Source organism: Beauveria bassiana (assembly GCF_000280675.1).
Source record: "Beauveria bassiana ARSEF 2860 unplaced genomic scaffold BBA_S00001, whole genome shotgun sequence".
Classification (NCBI taxonomy): Eukaryota; Fungi; Ascomycota; class Sordariomycetes; order Hypocreales; family Cordycipitaceae; genus Beauveria; species Beauveria bassiana.
The window spans coordinates 1,096,836-1,118,050 of record NW_007930836.1 but is presented as its reverse complement, the minus strand read 5'-3'; the positions used below and the strand labels follow the sequence as shown (position 1 = coordinate 1,118,050).

The 21,215-nt window shown below is 52.4% G+C and overlaps 6 protein-coding genes across 6 annotated transcripts; 5 read left to right on the top strand and 1 right to left on the bottom strand.

The window, feature by feature from the left end:
• Positions 1-392: 392 nt before the first annotated feature.
• Positions 393-6,033, top strand: BBA_00365 (RhoGEF domain-containing protein; the record flags this gene model as incomplete). Its single annotated transcript, XM_008595462.1, has 2 exons — positions 393-5,858; positions 5,917-6,033. The coding sequence occupies 2 exons, from the start codon at positions 393-395 to the stop codon at positions 6,031-6,033; spliced, it is 5,583 nt and encodes a 1,860-aa protein (XP_008593684.1).
• A 1,185-nt stretch (positions 6,034-7,218) lies between these two features.
• Positions 7,219-9,237, top strand: BBA_00364 (sucrose transporter; the record flags this gene model as incomplete). The annotated part of the gene is made up of 6 exons (XM_008595461.1): positions 7,219-7,307; positions 7,387-7,412; positions 7,481-7,792; positions 7,842-7,940; positions 8,040-8,745; positions 8,829-9,237. The coding sequence occupies 6 exons, from the start codon at positions 7,219-7,221 to the stop codon at positions 9,235-9,237; spliced, it is 1,641 nt and encodes a 546-aa protein (XP_008593683.1).
• Positions 9,238-9,403: 166 nt separating this feature from the next.
• Positions 9,404-10,024, bottom strand: BBA_00363 (ER membrane protein (Pkr1), putative; the record flags this gene model as incomplete). Its single annotated transcript, XM_008595460.1, has 1 exon — positions 9,404-10,024. One exon carries the CDS (start codon positions 10,022-10,024, stop codon positions 9,404-9,406), a length of 621 nt encoding a protein of 206 aa, XP_008593682.1.
• A 4,786-nt stretch (positions 10,025-14,810) lies between these two features.
• Positions 14,811-15,722, top strand: BBA_00362 (uncharacterized protein; the record flags this gene model as incomplete). The annotated part of the gene is made up of 3 exons (XM_008595459.1): positions 14,811-15,205; positions 15,265-15,327; positions 15,380-15,722. The coding sequence occupies 3 exons, from the start codon at positions 14,811-14,813 to the stop codon at positions 15,720-15,722; spliced, it is 801 nt and encodes a 266-aa protein (XP_008593681.1).
• Positions 15,723-16,879: 1,157 nt separating this feature from the next.
• On the top strand, positions 16,880-17,329 carry BBA_00361 (uncharacterized protein; the record flags this gene model as incomplete). Its single annotated transcript, XM_008595458.1, has 1 exon — positions 16,880-17,329. The coding sequence occupies one exon, from the start codon at positions 16,880-16,882 to the stop codon at positions 17,327-17,329; it is 450 nt and encodes a 149-aa protein (XP_008593680.1).
• A 409-nt stretch (positions 17,330-17,738) lies between these two features.
• On the top strand, positions 17,739-20,321 carry BBA_00360 (Cullin family protein; the record flags this gene model as incomplete). Its single annotated transcript, XM_008595457.1, has 1 exon — positions 17,739-20,321. The coding sequence occupies one exon, from the start codon at positions 17,739-17,741 to the stop codon at positions 20,319-20,321; it is 2,583 nt and encodes an 860-aa protein (XP_008593679.1).
• Positions 20,322-21,215: the final 894 nt, after the last annotated feature.

Genomic DNA, 21,215 nt, shown 5'->3' with positions numbered 1-21,215 from the left:
GGCAGGCAAGGTTACAGCGGGGAACGACGCGCCAACAGAGCACTCGGACTGCTGTACCTGATTGTTTGACTGCTGTATCCGTACCTAGCGAGGTAGGTACCCACTTCACTTCAGCCACTTTGCCGGCAACCTCTGCTATTCAATATATTCAATTCTCCCTCTCCACCAGCCACACGCCTGCACGCCCGCCCACCATTGTTTTGGCTCCCTGGCCCTGTCGCACCCCAAACTACCCAAGGCTCCATCTCCCAATCGTCCTCCCGCGTCCTGCTTCCGCCAACCGATTCTGCCCAGCCAGCGCATCAATGCCCACGCCTGCATGGGCTTCCTGTCGTCTTCTCGGCCAGTCGCTTCGCCCGTCGAGCCCGACCCATGCCTAGGTTCTGCCCATCATGGAGCAGGACCCAGACTCTGGCCCTCCAGACACGAGTGCCCATCATCACCAAGCCATCACCGCCGCTCCCACCTCGATCGACCCTTCAACCCTCGACTTGTCGGTGGGCGCACAAGACCATTTGCATACTGATACGCGATTTCTTTGCCCTGAATCTGTTGTCACATACGCACCCTCACCCGCCGACGTAACCACCGCCTCCCACGACCAGTCTCTTCCCGCAGAGCTCGCACCATCAGCTGCTGCGTTGACGTTCCCTATCGCCCACGATGCTACCCCCATCAGTTCTCTAGATCCCGACGATTTTTACAAGTCCTATCGGCTGCCTCTTGGCGACCCTACGTCCCCTTCAGTCCTCACTCCAGCCGATGTAGCCAGTTCACCTCATCCCACCTCGCCGACCATGACATCCACACTCGCTCATCCGCCGACCCTCGCCAACGGTAACGACGCCGCAGGCATATCAAGCCACGTCGACGGGCTCGTCGCACAATCACTACGCGGCCCGGGCCTACAGAAATCTACACGATCGGTCTCTGGGCCAATTGTGAGACCCAAGGGTGGTCCTAGTGTCAAGGATCTCAAGAAGAGATTTGATGAAAAGGGTGCCGTTTCAACCATCCCCAGCATGCCTTCCCGATCTGCACAATCGACCTCGCGGCAGCATCGCGGCCTTACTGAATCCTCCATCGTATCTCGCAACGGCCTCGACGCTTCCAGGGAGCCCAAGACCCCCACGGCTAACGGCTTTGACACCTCTCGGAGTCAGATGGCTTCGGCCCAGTCCATCCGCAGCAATCAATCATTTGCAAGTCGAATAAATAGTTCCGCTATCGTCGATACCCCTTCTTCTCTGCCGCAGCTGTCCCGAAAGCCGCACGCCCAGCAGCGACCTGGCCAATCATCAGGTCTTCTCTTTGGTGAGGTTTCTCCAGAGCAGCACGATTCTGCGACAGCTGGGTTTGGCATCGACGAGATTCGCCCCCGGAGCACTTCGGATTCCAGCATTCACACCAAATCTACTTTTCACAGTATCTCGAATCAAGATCGGGATGTAGACTTGCCATCACTCCCGAGCTCGTATGCCAGTGCTTCACACCAACCCCTAGCCGGCGGGTTACCAGGCAGCGGTAATCAAAGTCCACGCACACGGTCACAAAGCGATGCTTCCTCCCGAGGTTCCTCCAGCAGAACGCCGATTGCATTGCGCACAGGCTGTAACAATGTACTAACCCCCCATTCCGCCTCAAAATTGCCTGTCGCCGTACGAAGGCTTCATAGCCCAGCAAGCAGCTCGGGCGACAACACACCTTCGCGAGGAACGTCACCTGCCAACCTTCGCCGACCAGCCTCTACCAGCGTACAAGCCTCGAGAATCACACCTCCGCCCTCTCGAGCCAAGACACCCACTTCATCAAGTAAAACGCCAACCCCAACCATTAGGGAGCGAAGGCCGCCGCCGCCAAGCCTAAATAACTCTGCAAACGGCAATGGCAGAAGATTGCGCTCTCAATCCATAACGACTCCCAACCTTTCGCCCACACTTCGAAGTTCAAGGCCGCGTCAGTCGTTGACCAGCACATCCAATAAACCCAAGGACCCTGGTACAGCAAAATCCACCCGCTCCAAGGGCAAGGAGCCAGTACAGAGGCGACGAAAAATATCCGCAGGCCCTATCGATTTCGAACAAAGACGGGAGCATATTCGCTTGGCGTATAGTAAATCCATTCGCGAATCTCAGGCTTTAGAGGCAAGGCAAAGGGCCGCGACTCAGCCCAGGAGGGCCGAGCAAGGTGCAAGTGCTGCCACAGAAACAGTTAACGGCACAGCCGATATTCCCCCTGTACCGCAGATACCTCGCGATGCTATCGATCAGGCTACTCACGTTGCCAGAGAAGCTACTCCAACACCTGTACCAGCAAGCAAATCGGCGACACCTTCAATACCATTAACGATATCCCCATCAATTGCCAACTCCAACAGCGCTACCGTTGAAGACTCGCCTACGCTCGGTATTCCAGGTAGCTACCCTCAATCTAGCCCTTTGTTGCCGCCAGTCAGTAAACGAGCTTCGATGGCGTCTGCCACGTCTGAGGCTACGGAATTTGATGGCGAACCGCAGACTGCGCCGCCTGTCCCTGCTCAGCACCTACCTGAGGTTCCCATTACTCTTGTTAAGCCACCGAGTCCCAGCCCAGCTGCGCCAGCTCCCACCTCCACACCCACTGAGAGCGATTACCAATACCCTTTCTCGCACGAGCAAGAAGCGCAGCAGTGTGCACAAGAGCATGCACAATCAGTGGTGCAACATGATGGCGTTATTCTGCCATCCACATCTATGGCTTTGGCAGACCAGCTTTCATCTGCAGTGGCTACGTCGCAATCACCCCCTCAGCAACAGGGGCCAACAGGGCTGTTTCCGAGGTCAGAACTAGGTGATGAGTCCGACTGCCAGTCCGAGGTAGAAATCATTCAGGGCATGCAGCACATTGCCTATCCTCGGTCAGAGGCAGCGACGACGGACCCGGACGCATGTACCGAAGACACTGATGACAATGATCGATATGAACGAGCAGCGGACTTCAGGTCCGATTTCAGATATAGCGAGCAGCTGGACTCGAAAAGAGCATCGACATGTGCCTCCTCCGATGTCAGCGGATTCGATGATCTTCAGCAGTATGCCTCAGAGCGTGGCTCATACCCTGTGTCTGGTACTCTCGGGATTCCGTCTCCGAGATTCCGCCCAGACCGCGCGAGCAATCAATCCGCATGGACAGACTTCTCTGTCGATAGCTCAAGACAGCTCGATATTATTGGCTCTGAAATATCCATGGACAGCCCTACTTCTATCCATCATCCAGCGCCTTTCTCATCCGCTACGAGTCCACGTCAGGATTCTTTTCCGGAAAGCTCTGCTCCGAGACTTGAGAAGCAACTACCGCCAACACCGACCGACCACCAACTCCCTGAGCTCGATACGGGTGAAGGATTCTCAATACCCTACCTGTCGCCTGGGTCAAGCCAGCGTCTGTCACTGCTTCCCTCACCACCAGTACACGAACCGCCACCTATTCCGCAGACTGTAGCCGGCTCCGCACTTCATTCTAGAAACTCTAGTGCGATATATGAGGCCTCTCATTCTACCAGCACGCTGCTGGACTCTGCACGAAACAGCGAGGCTTATATGACATACGCTAATACGCCTCGATCTGTCGATACTACCTCTTTCGACAGGGCAGACAACGATTCATGCAAAATCGTAGGGACTGATAGTGACGGCAAGTCTCTCCATCAAGATGCGGATGCACCTTCAGAGAAGGAGCGACATCGACTCGTGCAGCGGCGCAATGTTATCAAGGAACTGGTCGATACCGAGGCTGTATTCGTACGTGACATGAACATTGTCGAAGAGATCTACAAGGGAACTGCCGAAGCATGTCCCCGCTTGGATGACCAGACTGTGAAACTCATCTTTCGCAACAGCCACGAAATAATCGAGTTTCATACTCTCTTCTTAGCTGAAGTGAAGGCTGCAGTCGCTTCGGTATATGTTCCCAAGGGCGGACGGACCGCCAAAGGCCCCCAAATACCGACAAACATCGAGCCAGGGACTATCAAGTCGAGCGATATTAGCGATGCTGGCGATCGTGAAACTACAGTCGGCCCCGTGTTCCAGCGACATCTCGAGCGCATGAAAACTGTTCACGAAGGGTTCCTGCGAAATAGTGACCAGGCCGCGAAAAAGCTCATTCAAATACAGCAAGACTCGGCCGTCAAACTCTGGCTGGCAGAATGCAACGAAGTTGCCAAGGACCTGACCGCGGCCTGGGATCTTGACTCTCTTCTCATCAAGCCAATGCAGAGGATTACAAAATACCCCAACCTAATCATGACTTTGCTCCAGTACACCCCCCAGGATCACCCGGACCGAGAACGTCTCACAACAACCAAAGACTCGCTAGAAACCGCCATCATCGAGATTAACAAAACAAAAAAGAACTTTGAGCTGGTTGGCCAGATTGTTGGCAGAAAGCATAAGGACACAGATGTCAAGGCTGGTTTCGCTCGTGCTTTTGGTAAACGTGTTGATAAGCTGCAGTCATCTGGCAGTCGCGTTCCTGATGACCCCATCTACGTGAAACTGAATGAAAAGTTTGGCGATGACTTTGTTCAACTGCAGGTCGTCCTTCGTGATGTGGAGTATTATACGCGGCAAGTATCCCAATATGTGCACGAATTTCTGCAGTACCTTTCATCGATTGAGCTGGTCATGAGACTGCAGCCTGGCAACTTCCCTGAAATTGAGAGCAAATGGGTACAGTTCAACATCTCGATGCGAGACTTGGAAAAGGTGGCATTGGAGGAACATCTCGCGCAAGTCCGCAAACAAGTGATTGAACCTTTTGAGCAAGTTATCAAAGCCTATGGCAATCCCTCGCTGGCGATGAAGAAACGACAGAAGCGCCGGCTCGATTACGAGCGAGCCGATCAGCAACGACGCGGCGGCAAGACACTAGAGCCAAAGATGCGGGAACTGGTTGAGCAGTATGATGCACTCAATGATGCTCTGAAGGCAGAGCTACCGAGGTTATCCGCCATGACGGAGAAGGTTGGCAAAATCTGCCTCGGCAACTTTGTCAACATCCAGGCCAACTGGTATAAAATGTGGACAGAGAAGCTGAGGACAGTCCTTAGCGACGGCCCAGATGTGCCAACTGTTGACAAGATCGTTGCTACTTTCAACCGTGACTACCCCTACGCCGCTGACCAGCTTGCTTCCATTGGCATTTTGAATCCTGATTTGCAGGTACGATCATCTCAATCCACCGAATACCGTTTACGATATTCCGAGATTGAACGGCGTGGGCGTGGATCTTCTGTCAACGACGAGAGTGCGCCAACGTTGCCGGCTCCAGACTTTGGCAAGCGCAGTAGCGCAGGCATCACCATGTCACCTAGTGCAGGCAGCTCCAGTAGTAATGTGGCTGCCGTCACCAACCCGCATCAATACTACTACCGAGACTTTTACGCCGGTATTCAAGGCTACGGCACAAACTCGGCGTCGCCCAAATCTGGCGACATGGTTGGGAGCTCGCGCTCCAACACAGGCACTGGGCACACCTCTACACGCCCAAGTACTGGAAAGAGCTTTGAGTCTGGCGCTCTGCAACGGCAGAGCGCAGATATGGCGTCGCCTGTCCAGCGCTCAGACTCGACCACGACATACACGTCCAGTCATGCGCAGCAAGAGAATGCTAGGTTCTCCAATCTATTTCATTCTGCTCTCCCTATGCCTGATGGCCCAGAAGAGAGCCAGAGATCATCACGCGCATCGTCTCGCGAGAGGGGCCGAGGATCGGATGGCTATAACATATTATGGCTTGCGGCTTCTCTGTTTGAGTTTAATATCGAAACAACCAAGCACGAGGCTGGATATCCCTATCTGACATACCAAGCCGGCGAGGTAAGCTATTTCTCATGCAGTTTACATGAGTTCCTCAGCGGCTAACCTACAATACTAGATATTCGACATCATCGCAGAGAAGGGAGAGTTGTGGCTTGCCAAGAACCAAGACGATCCGACAGAAATGGTTGGCTGGATCTGGTCCAAGCATTTTGCCAAGCTGGCCGATTCATAATATCCGCACCGGCTTTCGAAGGTGAACTTGTTGCTTCGATTTTTTGCTTTTTCTTTTCTCGTTGTTCTTCTTCCCAAGACCTCCGCAGGCGTTGAAACAGTGATTTGAGGAACACAATGAAACAAATAGAGTTTTGATGCCGAAATGGGTCGACGGTTGACAGTACCCACGCTCCGGTCAAGCACCAAACAGGAGAAGGGCGCAGACACGGAAAAGGGGCACAAAGTACACACGGTATGGCCAAAGAAGGTCTTTTTTACCGTTGAATTGTTTTTTTCTTTTTCTGGTGGAAGAAGGAGGGAAAGGAATTATGGGTGATGGCGTTTACAATTTCCTTGCAATTTGTTGTTTGTCCTCGAGCATTGCGAAGCAGCTTCTTGTTTTCTTTACTTATCTTTCGACAGCTCTGAGGCCGAAGCCTACAGGCCTGGCAGAGGCTCTTTTTTCACAATTGCCAATTATTTTGACTCAAATATATCTATATTTATAATGAGTACGGACGTTGCATGATATGCCACCTTTTACCCGTATACGTAGTCCGGGCCCAGCACTTGTCGCGTTGTAATGGCACAGAACGAGTAAGAAGAAAAAAATGAAATTTGGAGATGACGAATGTGTATGTGGTAAAGAGCCAGAAACAGAAAGGCCTACGCCATGACAATGACTTGCTTGCTGGCATTTTTGTTGCGAGTAAGGTTTATCAGTAAGGATCTGGCTCTTTAAAAACCCCCTTGGCCCTATGCACAGAAAAGTGGCGCAGTTGTCTAGCGGGCTGAAAAGGCCGGGCTACAGTGTCTTTAGGCACCTCTTAATTTCAGCACATTACATCACGGCATTTTCGTCGTCTGTTCATCGATTTGCTCTGTTTCGCTTTGCTCTTTTGAATCCGTATACGACGGTGGGACACTTATTTGCTCATATCTTGACCACTGCGCGCGCGCGGCGATTCTGGGTCGACCAACGCAACACCTGGGAGCATCACGCTAATCACCTAGGGAGGAGGCGCGCGTCTATCTACAAGCTGGCTGGCCCATCGAGGTCCATCGCGACGCGGCCCTATCGAAATTAGCCCAAGCTGCTGTCCCAAATTTGTTCATCGTTCAGTGTCATGCTTGGTACCCGCCATTGAGGCATTTCTCTTGTTTTTCCTTGGCTGTGAGGTAGATATATTTTCCCCACACGAATATGGCTGCTTTTGCAGGCGAGTCCTCCATCAGGGGCTCAAGTGAGGCCATGCGCATGATGCTGCTCACTTTTTGCACTATTGGTATCACGTAAGTAAACCTTTTCAAAGTCAAGGAGCTCAAAAGCTCTGGCAAAGACTGATGTTTTTTTAACATGTTGTCGTTTTAGGTTTACATGGGGTGTCGAGATGACGTGTAAGTAAAAAGAAACTTTTGAAATCTTTTTTGTAGGGATGTGCAGAACTGACGACTTCTTTCACCAGATTGTACTCCGTATCTGCTGAGCTTGGGGCTGAGCAAGAGCAACACGTCCATGGTGTGGATTGCCGGGCCGCTGTCGGGTCTCATTGTCCAGCCCGTGATTGGCGTCATTTCGGATGAAAACACGTCGAAATGGGGCCGCCGAAGACCAATGATGGTGCTCGGCGCGGCGATTGTGGCTGTTGCTATGCTCGTGTTGGGATTTACAAAGGAGCTGGTCGGTCTATTGATCCAAGACGCGGAAGCCGCCCGGGTGCCGACAATCTTTCTCGCCGTACTAGCCATCTATGTTGTTGATTTCGCCATCAACGCCGGTAAGAAACAAGCGCCCTGCCCTCCCCCTCCCTCTCTGCCCGCACCAAGACAATCAGCTCATTCAAAGTGTCAAAGTAATGTCCTGCTCGCGGAGTCTCATTGTCGATACACTACCTATTGAGAAGCAGCAGTCAGGTGCCGCTTGGGGTAAGTTTCTTGTTCGCAAAATCCAGCGTTTGCTCCTCTCTCTCTCTCCAGCCTCATACTAATCTCGCCCTAAACCTTTTTTTTTCTTGCTCCGTTTAGCCAGTCGAATGTCCGCCATTGGCAACGTCGTCGGCTACGCTGGCGGCGCCGTCGACCTGGTCCGGATTCTAGGCACCACGTTTGGCGACACGCAGTTTAAGCTTCTCACCATCATTGCCGTCCTGGCCATCCTGGGCACCACGGCCGTGACCTGCTGGGCCGTGACGGAAAAGGTGCTCCTCCCGGACCCCCGCAAGGACAAGGCGCGGCAGCAGTCGTCCCATCATCAGGACCGTTTCCAGGTCGTCACGCAAATCTACCACACCATCCGCCATCTGCCGCCGCGCATCCGCGCCATCTGCTGGGCGCAGTTTTGGTCCTGGATCGGCTGGTTCCCGTTCCTCTTCTACAGCACCACCTGGGTCGGCGAGACGTACTTTCGCTACGACGCCCCCGAGTCGGCCAAGTCGGGCGACACCCTCGGGGACATTGGCCGCATCGGCAGCCAGGCATTTGTCTTGTCGTCCATGATTACGCTCACGGCGTCGTTGGTGCTCCCGCTCGTCGTGCGGTCGCCTGATGAGGCAACGTACACGCAGCGTCCGCATCCCGCTCTCGCAGCGGTGCTCAAGATCTGCAAGGGATCGCGACCCGATCTCCTGACAGCATGGATCTGCGGCCATGTACTATTTGCAGTCGCCATGATGTTTGCCCCATTTGCTACGAGTTATCGCTTTGCCACTGCGCTGGTGTGCCTCTGCGCAGTGTATGTATTTTGTTCTTCTATGCGGTTGAGAGAGGAGGGGGGGGGGGGGGGTGGCAATTTAGCTAACCTACGTCTTCTTCTAGTCCATGGGCAATCGCAGGGTGGGCACCCAGCGCGTTTCTCGGTATCGAAGTCAACAAGCTTGCAACTGAGGGCGGATCTACCTATCGTCCGCTGCCTAGCCAGGATATCGAAATGACGGTGCTCCGCGAGGGCTCCCAGGGTTCAACCTCCTCGGCGGAGCTCTCTGGCATCTACTTTGGTATCCTCAACGTGTATACTACGCTGCCGCAGTTTGTCGGCACCTTTATATCCATGATTGTCTTTGGCATACTCGAGCCCGGCAAGAGCCGAGAGCTGGGTGCGGACGGAGACAAGACGCCGCCTGCAGCGCCTACTGGTCCGAATGCCATTTCTATTTGCCTCTTTATTGGTGCGATGAGCACAATCATCTCTGCAGTTGTTACAAGGAAACTGAGGCATTTGGAGTAAGTAGGGTGTGTGGTACTTGGGCTGCCAGAGCTTTTTTTTCGTCTCTTTTTCATAGCACATGGCCAGATTGTTTTGGATCCATGTACATGGCCATCGTTTTCATATTGAATATATACCCGTCACAGACTTTATCAAACGTAGCGACCTATGCCCCGCCGTTTATTTGTTACTTGGTCTTGTCATTCTCGCTCTCCGAGACTTTCTCCCATTCATCCTCGGTACTGGCGCTCGACTGGGACATGCCCGTCGAGTCCGACAAGGAAGCGACGCGATGTTTCAATTCTCCCTTTGCTTCAACTGCTTCCACATCTGCCGACGCCTTGACCACTCTAGCAACATTTTCCTTGCCCGCCTTTTGGCCCCTTTTACCTCGTTTCTTCTTGGCCTGGCCCTCCACCTCGGTATCCTCGTCGCTGCCGCCGCCGCCATCCTTGGGCGCGACGAGCGTCTGGCCAGTGGCCGCCGCCGCCGCCTCCCTGTCGTCGTCCCCGAGAGCGGCCGGGTCGCCGCCGCCGCCGCCGCCGCCGCTGCTGCCGCCCGCGCCAGAAGGCGGCAAGTCTCCTCGCGCCTTTGCGGCCTGTAGCTCGGCCGCGAACCAGTTGATAGACCACCACAGCCCGGCAGAGAGGATGGAGAGGATGACAAAGTGGATGCTGTAGGTGCCAACGAGAAGCGCAAACAGGGTGAGCTGCAGCGCGGCAAAGGTGGCGTTGGTTGCGCGCAGGATCGTGGGCGTGGGGCCGGGAACGAATATGGACTCCCACAATTCGACAATGAAGGAAGACATGGCCGCCGCTGCAGTGTGCGCCGAGCCTGGTTACCCCAGTAATATTGGGCGCGATAAGGTGGGCGACTGGGGATGTAGCTAAAAAGCAACAAATGTGTTGGAGGCTGACGATGCGTAAATTGATTGCAGGTTGAGTGAGGCCGGGCGTGCCAGAAACCAGAGGAAAGGGTTCTGGTGTCTCTGTCTGGCTCTTTACCGTTGGAGAAACGGGATCACGTTACTGTTGCCTGTTTGCCAGTATGAAAAGACACAGTGTGTGCCCTGAGCTGAACAATTCGAGCCTCGTGGCCTGCGAAATGCAGTTTGTGCTTGGATAAGTCTCTGGTAAACCGGTTTTCGGCCTTTTTGTGTATTAGTTTTGATCTTCGCCGCTCCAGTGACGCCTTTTTTCAGTGCCTTTTCACAAAGAGCTGGCTTGCCGCCCCGCGAAATAATGACCCGTGATGCCCTCACATGGTTGATTATGTAATCCTTCCGATATCATGCAGGGTAGGCCCCTGACGTACGCCACCACCTTTGCAAATGAGATGGAAGAAGCAATAAAAGTCTTGAATCTCTAGATAGAGAAGTCGACTACAAAAAAAAACTGATTTGAAATGTATAATTACGTTATCCATCGAATTAGCGTTTGCAAATGGAGGTTACTAAGCCATCTTTCAAGATCCAACTAAAAGCATTGCTGAATGCAGCTCATCAGTCGAGAAGGTTACAGCAATCAAGTTGGCCCATATTACTTGACACATTTACGGAATTCATATCCTACGTGTGTAGATTCAGAACTTGCGAGTCTGACGCTGTACTCTAGCGTCAGCGTCAACTCGGCTGGTTGTTGATCGCACAGGATCTTGCACTTGCGGATATGCCTCTGGTTACTCGGTTGCCAGTTGCCAGTCACGGAAAAAATAATATTGGATGGGGATTGGAACTACCTAGGCTTCAGTCTCACTAGTACAGCAGAAGATGGCGTTACATGTAGGACTGAGCGCGAGAGCACAGCGAGGCTCTGGGTGGATTGGTTGCGCGCCCGTGGGAGCCATTATGATATTAACAAGACATTTTATTGGAAAGTTTAGTGCGCCCGAAACCAAAAAAAGACGGAATTAAAAAGTAGCACCGGGTGCAAACGTCAAGGCTTGAAAGTGACATTGTAATGCCTGACGGAGTTCAGCCTCGGCTCCCAATCGCGGGCGCACTGATCTGTGATTATTACACACCATCTCGAGGTGGGCTGGAGCCTCATGAGATGGTGACATTAGCTAGTATTGGCAACACGCTAGTGGAAAGCGAACCGAACCAAACATTTGCCTTGGAGAGACACTGTGAGCCATATACAAAGATGATTATACTCTGTAGTAGGCGATAAGTAGAGTCGTGGCTGAAAAGCTCAGACTCGCCTTCACGAGATCGACAAGCCCTTGAAGTGAACACCCTTGAAGCGAACAACAACAACCATCCCAGATGACCAAAATGACGGGCTGTTGCTCCGGCCCGCTATAACCGTCGAATGGTAACTAACTAGCTAACTGACTAGTTGGCAGCCACCACTGACCAAAGCCAGTCATCGTCAGGCCAGTTTCCCCCCCCAAGCAAGGCTCGGCTTCAAACCCCCAGCGGGCGTGAGACCAAAATAGCTGGCCCCCCGGTGGGCGGGGTAACGTAGGAATGAGCAGACGGTGCTGCGGCCTTGCTGCACTGGTAGGGCTGCGCATTGGATGAAAAGTTGTCGTCTCGATCTTTCGACTCTTTGGTAACATTCGCCTTGTTGAGTGGGCAGCTCTCACATGAAGCGGGGGGTCTTTTGACTGCATGGAACGATTTCAATGGGGCAAGTTTTCCTTTTACCAAAGCCTTGGCAAAAAAACAAGAAAACAAAATCCATTCATTTGGTACTAACAAGTACCAACAGAAAAGAAAAACCTGGTGGAGGGTCTAATAAACTTGCACATATAGCCAGCCCAGCGCCATGCGTCAAAAGAAAGAGCCAAACATGGGCGACAGAACAAGCCCGAGCCACCGCCTGCTAATAAGCAGGCAAGCAGGCAAGTGGACAATGAGCAAGCGTCACTTGTTCGTATGGTGTGGTCCATTTACAGCTAGTAATACCGTAGTTCGTTCATTCATACTGTTGCTGTGGCGGCTTACGTATAGCAAGGGGGGGGGGGAGGAGGAGGAGGAGGGAGGGGCCGGGGGCATCGAGGCTGGCTGGCGTCTGGCAGACCATGGCTGGAACTAGACAAGTTGAAAGCAATTGGCAAAAGCAATTCGTCAGGTACGAAAAGCCTTGTTCCAGTTAGTCGATGCGGGTTACTCTGCGAGCTAGTTATGAAAAAAAAAAGAAATTACTCCGTCGACAGGGCAAAGTTCGGAACTTGCTTCCCGTAGTTGACGTCTTGTCTTGGCGTACGCCGTACCCCGTACCAACAGATACAAAGAACCGACGGGGGCTTGTGGGGGGGGGGAAGACTCTGCATCAGTGACCCATCAGCCGGAAAAAAAAAAAGAACGTGCATGATTTTTTTTATAGTAACTCTTTTCGAATGGTGTTGTTGTTGTTCGACTTGCCCGTCAGTTCTGCTAGCCAAAAGCTGCTAGCTCTAGGTTTCGAAGAGTTGTGTGTACTCTCAGAGTCCCAGCTCTCGTTATTTACCATCAAGTTCAAGAGCGAAATGGCATAACACAATTTCCCCAATGAGGTTGCCCTGGTTGTTATCGTTGCTCGATCGGACTTTTATACCTCCGTAGCCAGCCTCCTCGTCGATGGAGGGGGCGATCTCAGCCGCTTCGGCTCCGTGGCACGCGGGCAGCTCATGTGCTTGCGGAATCAGTTACAATTTTCCATTTTTTTCTCTTTGTTTTCCCATACAACTAGTGAGTGACCGTGGGGCAGACAGAAGGCGGGGGTGAGAACTTGCTCCATATCTTTGTCGCTTCTCGGGGCCCTCCAACCTCTTGCCTTCTCTTCGACACCACAACCCCCAAAGAACAGTGTGGTAGCAATAACGTGGCCAAGCGCCTATCCATCTTGCGGCCGCACTGCTGAAAGCAGCCACACAATATAACCAGTCACCAAAATAGTTTGTTCAATGCAACCCATCCCCAAAACCTGCTCTCATTCGTCGACTCGTGGTCAAAAGACAAGAAAGACCAAGGGAACCACCCAGACAGAGGCTCTGGGGGGTGGCTTTTCTGCTTCTGTCCGTTTAAAATCCAAACCCGGCGGCTCGATGGCAGCGTTGATCCACCCATCTCTCTCCACACAAGAGAGAGAGCAAAACAGCCATGAACGTTGACTGGCTGGGGCCGGGCTGCTGGCTTTGTTAACCCCGTTGGGCAGGGCTTGCTTTCGGTCTTCAGCTGGGCAGCTCGGCTGAATTGAATGGGTATCGGCCTGGTACCTTTGTCAAGGAGGGGGGAGGGGGAACCTGCAGCTATGTTTACTTGGTCGGGGTAGCGCCGAGGGGCCACGCGCTGAAAGTTGGTCTCGGGGTCGAACGGCCATGTCCCTGTCCATCACCAGGCTCTCCCCAACCCAACATTACACACACACACACACACACACACACATTGTACGGATATTCGGTATGTAATTGGTCATAACCGATGGATGACGAGCATGGCCGACAGTAAGAGCCAATAGCCTCTAAGCTCTGCAGCTAGTCCAGTTACCCGAACAAGGTGCCATGCTAGCTATACCATACCAGTAGACAATTGATGGAGTTTCTGGCCCCCTCGTGCCCCTTTCGCTTCCCAGGCTCGCCGGCTCATATACACCCCTCCTTCAACAGTTGCGTGACACACACCTCTCCTCGGCCATGCAACAATTCTTTCTTCGCCCCCACCATCATTGAATGGTGGGCTGGCTCCATGTTGCCATGCCTGCTTCTGGTTGTGCCCCCGTTCCATGAGTGCGCGATGAAATCTCGACTCTAATCATCCTTTACCAAGCTAGGAACATCATCTACACCGTGTCCAACTTGACAAACTCAATATAAGCAGCTCAGGCCTCGCCGACTGCCGGTTCCTGGCATCCCTCTGGCGTTTCCATGTCAATGATTTATACCTTCTTCACCGTATACTCCCCGTTTCACCCTGGTTATGCTCCAAAGACATCGCCAACCCAGAAAAAAAGAGGACATAGACCTTTGATACAAAAGCCCTTAGTGTAGTGCTGCCCACTACTTCTAGACAGAGTCCGCGAGACTACTGGTAGGAAGCCATCGACAAAACGACTTGCTACTAGAGCGCCCGAGTACTTGCTGCAATCAATCAATCTTGCCGGTGGTAGCCACGCACCTCTTGAAAACGTTGCTGCCCTCCCCCAATACAGCCCCCGCGGAGCCTTCCACATCTGAGGTCAGGCCGACACTCACCACACCACTGGGCCTTTACTTTATAGTAGGGCACGCTTACCTTTCATTATCACGAGGGCAGTCTTGCGCCCGTCTCTATGAACAAAACGACACAACATTCGAGATAGAATCTCGAATCATTTTTGGCTTCGAATTCCTGCCTAGCCACCACATCAGAATGAGGTGAGTCGGGTCGCCCCGATCCTGTTGCCCCTGCCCCCAAGTGCTAACCAGGCTGCAGCGCCATAGCCTTGTCATTGGATCCCAGTTCGATGAGCGGAAGCAAAAGTGGCTTATCCTGGCAAGGTATGTGGGAAATGGCGCTCTACTTGACTCAAATATTGCCACTACTAGCGGTCCTCCCTCGCTAACTAACGGTTGGGCCTTTGCCAACAACAGATTCCCGTTCAGACCACAACCAACATTTTGACGACATCATGTTTGGAGATGATTCAAATGCCGTGGGACAGACAAGTGACGGCGGTACAATGTCGCCTATTAGCACAAAATCATCAACGTCCAGCCCGTCTCTCTCTCTCGCACCGGATCATCAGCACAGCCTAAAGCGCCAACAAGACCGCGCTCGCAGAGACTCACGCCTCAACGCAAGGTTACGCCGCCACAGTAACGCTTCCTTTGTCGATTCAGCCATGATGAGCCCGACCGATGCAATCGGGAATCTCGGACTTGCTTCCTACAGCCCGACAACTCACACGGCTGGGCCGTTGATAGCTGAGTCGCCCCAGCTCATGCCAACATCGTCATACGTACCATCTTACAACCTGGCCTCGGAGCATTCGCATGGCTACTCGCTTCCGTATCAACAACCACTGTACGCTTTCAAGAAGTTAGTTTATCCAGGTATTATGCGTCGCTAACATACTGAGGTAGTCCGCAATCATACCATCTCCCCATGGATTACTCAAACGGCTACATCGGTGCGAACGAATTTGGGTGTGTTGCCTTTGCATACAACCTGTAAAAATTATGCTAATGGTACCGGCAGCAACATGAGACAAAACCATCCGTCTGCGTCCTCGGTGCCTCACACTCAGGAGAGCAGCCTACTCTATCAAATGCCAACAAGCCCTTCTGCGACTCCCCACGATGCTTCTCCACCTGGACTTGCATCGAGCCGGCCGAAGCCACGATGCTGGGAGCATGGATGTAACGGACGTCAGTTTTCTACATTTAGCAACTTGCTACGTCATCAGCGAGAAAAGTCTGGCCAAGCAACCAAATCAACCTGTCCCAACTGCGGTGCGGAATTTACCAGGACAACGGCGCGGAATGGGCATATGCTACACGACAAGTGTAAGCGAAGAACTACCGGCAGCAGCAGTGCCTGACCTGCCGAGTCAAGACATGTCAACCTTTTGAGGGGATACGACACGGAAACAGACGACGTAGATTTTCCAGACGCCCGTACATATGCAGCCGAATAGAAGGCCGGAAGCCTTCCGCGCGACGTTTCCGCGCTCAAACAAACACGACTAGCCTGTATTATATGGTATCACTTGTTCTATGCGCTCTCACTAGGAGTTTTGGCTTTTTCTTCTTCTTTTCGGGTTTTTTTTCTTCAGGTGAAATTCGGTACTTGTCTTGCTTTCATTTGAAGAGTGCCGCTGCAGAAGCAGTCTGCACAAGGCGGGAGGGCTGCTGATTGCGACCCCAAGCACGGGTCTCATTCGTGATGCGCAGGAACGTATCTGGCGTCACAATGTGTTTTTTTGTTTTTGTCTTGTTCGTATATAGCAACGAATAAAGAATTTGAAAATCAAGTCTCACGAAATGCTTCATTAGGCGGGTGACACTGAGGCTCTCTACATTTACAGTTGAATTCGACGCAATCATCCTCAGCACTAGTCACTCTGTTTATTTTTTGTTCTTTTTAGATGCATATATCTGTTTTGCAGATGTAGATTCTTGTCACGAGTATGGACACACCTCTGAGTTTAAGTTCCCGGAGTCGGTGAATTTCTTTTCGTACAGGGACTTGCTCATCGCTTGCCAACGCCGGAACAAAATTCGCTTCTGTTTCCTCAAATCGCAGTAAATCGACCTTGTTCTTCCGCCATTCGCCATGTCACTGTTCAATTTCCCACCTATGAGCGATTGGCGTGCCCTGGAGCAGTCCCGATTAGGTGATGAGCTTACCTATGGAGCCCAGCTTGAATTGCAGTCACTTGGCGAAACTGTGTCAGACGCCATTGCATTCGATTGAAAAACTATGTCTTTTTTGCAGAAATGCATTGGCGTAGGTGATAGACATGTGGGTTTGGCCGTCCATCAATTTCCTAGCCGCGTTTTGTGTAAACCATTGCGGGGATGTGAGGTTTTAGCATCAATCGGGGGATTGCTGCTTGAAGCTGGAGGAAGATGGTTATAAAAAGCTGAAGCTATCGCCGGCTCTCGATGATGGAACGCATCTACTCCTTTCCGACTACAGAGATTTCAACTCATACTATCGCCTACTCACGTACAAGAATCCCTTTTTTTTTACAAAATGCATCTGTCTTTGTCTGTCATTGTCGCTTTTCTGGCTGTGGGTATTCATGGCGCCCCTGCCGAAGACGTTGAGAAGCGCGCCATCACCTCTGGCACCAACGACGGTTCCATTTTTCAGTTCGGTGATGCCTCGCGTTGCCGCAAGTTATTCTACGACTCGGGTGCTTGCGGTCTGAGCACCTATTTCAAGGGCAAAGTCCCGTCCAACATGCCCCTCGTCGCTGTTCCTTCGCGCGTCTTTGACAAGTTTGGCCAGGCTCAGAACAATAAGCTTTGCGCCAAGACAATCACCATGACGTACAAGGGCGTAACTCGCAGGGCCATTGTCGCTGATGAGAATACGAGCGATGAGCAGTCGATTGACATGTGCCTGGGTGACTGGAAGGCTTTTGGTGGCAAGGATGGTGATGGTACCCTCCGTCGCGGCGTCAAGTGGACCATTGGCTGATGGGATGTTGGCTATGGGCTGAAATCAGCTTTGCGAGTTGTTGTGAGAAGAAATGAGATGGCAACCCAAGAGTATTACATATATGAGGGCCTGACCCACTAGCGCCGGTTATATAAGTGGTTGTAGATTTCGAGTAAATAATGATCGAATTGAGAGTTTATATCGGGCCCTGCTTGTTGAACAAAGTATATACCGCTGCTTCGAAGATAGATTCAGCGGTATAATATCCATTGCTCCAGTGATGATGATGATGATGCTAGCTTGGCCTGAAGTGGGAGGAGGCGCCCGCGTAAAGCTCCCCACCACAGCACGTGCCACCGCGACATGAGCGTGTCAAACAGGCAAGACCTTCAATGCGGGACCTGCAAGATCAACGTTGGGCGTTCATCAAAGCCAGCTCAAGCGCACCATGTCAGCCTTGACGGTGCGCGCCCGGCGGCAAAAAATCTTCAAAGCCGTCTTTCAGACTGATTCTTCGCAGCCCACGCCACTGCTGTCCTCCACGGAACCTGGCGAAGCGTTTGGCGGGCCTCCAGCAGCTACAGTCAAGGCGTCGCCGCGTCGCAGGCGTTCAGCAGTAAATGATGGCGGGATTTCGGACCAAGTGAAATGGGACAGAGCCTGGCATCTGGTTACATCGCGCATTCAACTTCCCTCCTCCGTCGCCATTGAAGACTCCTTTGGCACATTGCCGCCACAGTCGCAGGACAGCGATTCGGATTTTTATGAGGCGCTGCCCATCGTGCTCGACCCGGCAGTCAATGCGCCCGCTGCAGCTCACACCGAAGACATACTGCTATGGCACGCGCGACAAGTGCGGCAGCACTTTGTTCATCATGTCCTGCCGTTGCTCGCTGCTTGTGCCAGTCTTGCGGATACCTCGCAAGTTGTCTCCAGCACAGTCAATACTCTGGCGGCAGCCCACCGACAATATCTCAACGGCCTGCTGTTGGTCGTCAGAGGCATCTCCAACGAAGCTGCCTCGGAGACAGCAACTAGCACCTTTAGGCGGGACTTGCACGCCGTCATTGGCAACTCGTGGACGCAGGGTCTGATTAATGCTCTGAATCCTGCACTCAAGCGATTGCTGCGCACTGTTCTGAGAATAGGTCAGCGCTTCGATGGCAGGCATACGTCGGAAGAACCCAACACTTCGAGTGCTCGAGAAGAATTGCTGAGTTTACTAGAGTCCTTGCAGCGGGTGGGTCTCGCTGGCGACAAATTTCAAGTGCTCTTTGCAGAGTTGATGGATAATTGCATGCATGAATTCATCCAAACCGCCTATGATGGAGTTTGGGACTCAGCAGAAGTCAAAGACTCGAGTACGGGATCTGTCATGCCAGGGTGCATGGCGCATCTCTGCGACTGGGTAGAGAATCACTATGGCCGGCTGGCCGTGGAAGTTTTCAGCCGCCTGGGTGGCCAGGTGAAATGGGCTGATGTTGAGCAGTGGCGTGACATTGCCATAGGTCGGCTGGCAACACTTCGAATACACGAGCTCTTTGACATTGTACTGCACTGGCCAGAGACCAAGGGTGGCCTTGACGATTTGGGATACTCTGTTACCACGCCGCAACGACGCCTAGAGCTGACAGACACCTTCTCAGCAGCCCTGCAGCAGCGACTGCTGCACCCAGGCCGGTCTACACTGGAAATCCTGCAGACGTATATTTCCATGATTCGAACCTTTCACGCGCTCGATCACTCAAAAGTTTTGCTTGATCGGGTAGTGCACGCCTTGCAGCTTTACCTTTGTCAAAGAGATGATGCGATTCGAATTGTGGTTACGGGCCTCCTCGCAAATCCCAAAGGCGATGACGATATTGAGGCCAAGACGAAGCTTGTAGAGCTAGCTGTCGTTATAAACGAAGCATCACAACAGCAGAGAACAGCTATTGACGAGGAGGATCTCGACTGGGACGATATGAATTGGGTTCCAGACCCCGTCGATGCAGGCGTCAACTACAAACGCCCAAAAAATGAGGATGTTGTCGGCACCCTGATTAGTGCACTTGGCTCGCAAGACATTTTCATCAAAGAATTTCAGCATATTATCGCAGAGCGACTGTTATCAAGGCAGCATGGCTTTCAGCAAGAGATTAAAGTTTTGGGGCTCTTGAAAAAGAGATTTGGCCAACACGCGCTTCAAAACTGCGACGTCATGGTCAAGGATATTCAAGATTCCAGGCGCCTCGACACCGTGCTGCGACGTAACATACGCAGTACGCAGAATCCTGAATCCCCAGCTCTATCATACCACTCCAAAATATTGTCGCGTCTCTTTTGGCCTAGCTTGACAAAGGAAACGTTCAAGGTTCCAGCGCCTGTTGCGGAAATTCAAGCACAATACGAAGCTGGTTTCGAGCAGCTCAAATCCTCTCGAAAGCTTGGATGGTTGGATAACCTGGGCACAGCAACAGTGAAACTGGAGCTCGATGACCGTACAGTTGAGGTTGACTGCAAAACCTGCGAAGCTGCCGTCATTTTCGAATTTCAAGGCGAAGGAGCACAGAGCGACACGGGCGCACAGCAGCGCACATTCGAAGAGTTATGGCAGAGCTTGATGATGGACGAGGATGCCCTCGAATCTGCACTACGGTTCTGGATAGCGAAGAAGGTTCTCAAAGAGATCGGCCGCCAGACATATGTGGTTGTAGAACGATTGGACTCGGACGAAGCTGCAGGCGACACTCGCGACGATGCATCGGTTGAGGAAGGTCCAGAGGCTCCTGGCAGCACATCACCAAAGAAGGCCAAAGCCCTGGATCCAAGAGAAGTAGAACGACGTACCATTTATTGGCAATTCATCCTCGGTATGCTCACGAATTCAGCGCCAGCCATGCCTCTAGGGCAAATAGCCATGATGATGAAGATGCTCATCGCGGACGGATGCGATTGGAGCAACGAAGAGCTGCAGGTGTTTCTCGATGGAAAAATCACGGCCGGAGAATTAGAATTGGCCGGTGGCAAATATCGGTTACCCAAAAAGTGAGGCAGGCTTCACGACAGCGAGGAGAATACAGTCACCTCGAATGCTCCTTCACCTCGGCCTTCTCCGTGATGCGAGACCCAGACCTTGCCGATGATGCTCGCTGTGCAACCTGGCGTGGTGATGCGCTGCGCGACATCAGCCGCGAATATCAGGACACAATTCGTGTGAAATGCACGTTGACAGTACGACAAGCGCTCATTGAGTGAATGGGGTGTACAAAGAAGGATGTCTCGCCTGAAACGCGAATAGTCTTTTGCGTCAGTGGTCAAGGTCTGCCTTGCTTTGCATGTGATGCTATTCATGGTATGCCAAGATGACCTCGTGTATTGAGAGCTGCCGACTGTAGTTGGCTCAACTATACGCGGGAAGGGGCGCAAGGTACGATTTATACCACGGAAGGGCGAGTCCATGGGTGCACAAGGTACGACGGGAGCTGTTGTGGAGCTTTGATGCGGTGCGTATGTTATCCCACGCTGCATGGTGTGGATGATGTTTTTGGCTGTTTTACTGCCTTGTGTGTGTGTGTGTGTATGTGTGTGGCGCTGGGCGGCGGCGGTGCGACGTCTTGCGGCCCCCGAAAGGCCATGTGCAATGGGGGTCGAGCCGACTTGGTTTATCAGGTCCTAATATCGAAATAGTCAATGGAGTTGACCAAGTGCAATACGATGCGGACTTGCAGTCTCATACCGAACATGTTAATATTCTCAGCCAGTGACGGTATGCTTTCTATGATGATCTGGGTCGAGTGTGGATGATTGTCTCGTTGTATGCATGGTTACGCTCTGGGACGCACGTCGACTATTTAGGATGATGCCGACTGAGGACTCTGTATGACTATATGACTAGCACTGCCATTGGGACGGGTTTTCGGATTGCTTCGAAAACCATTTTCTC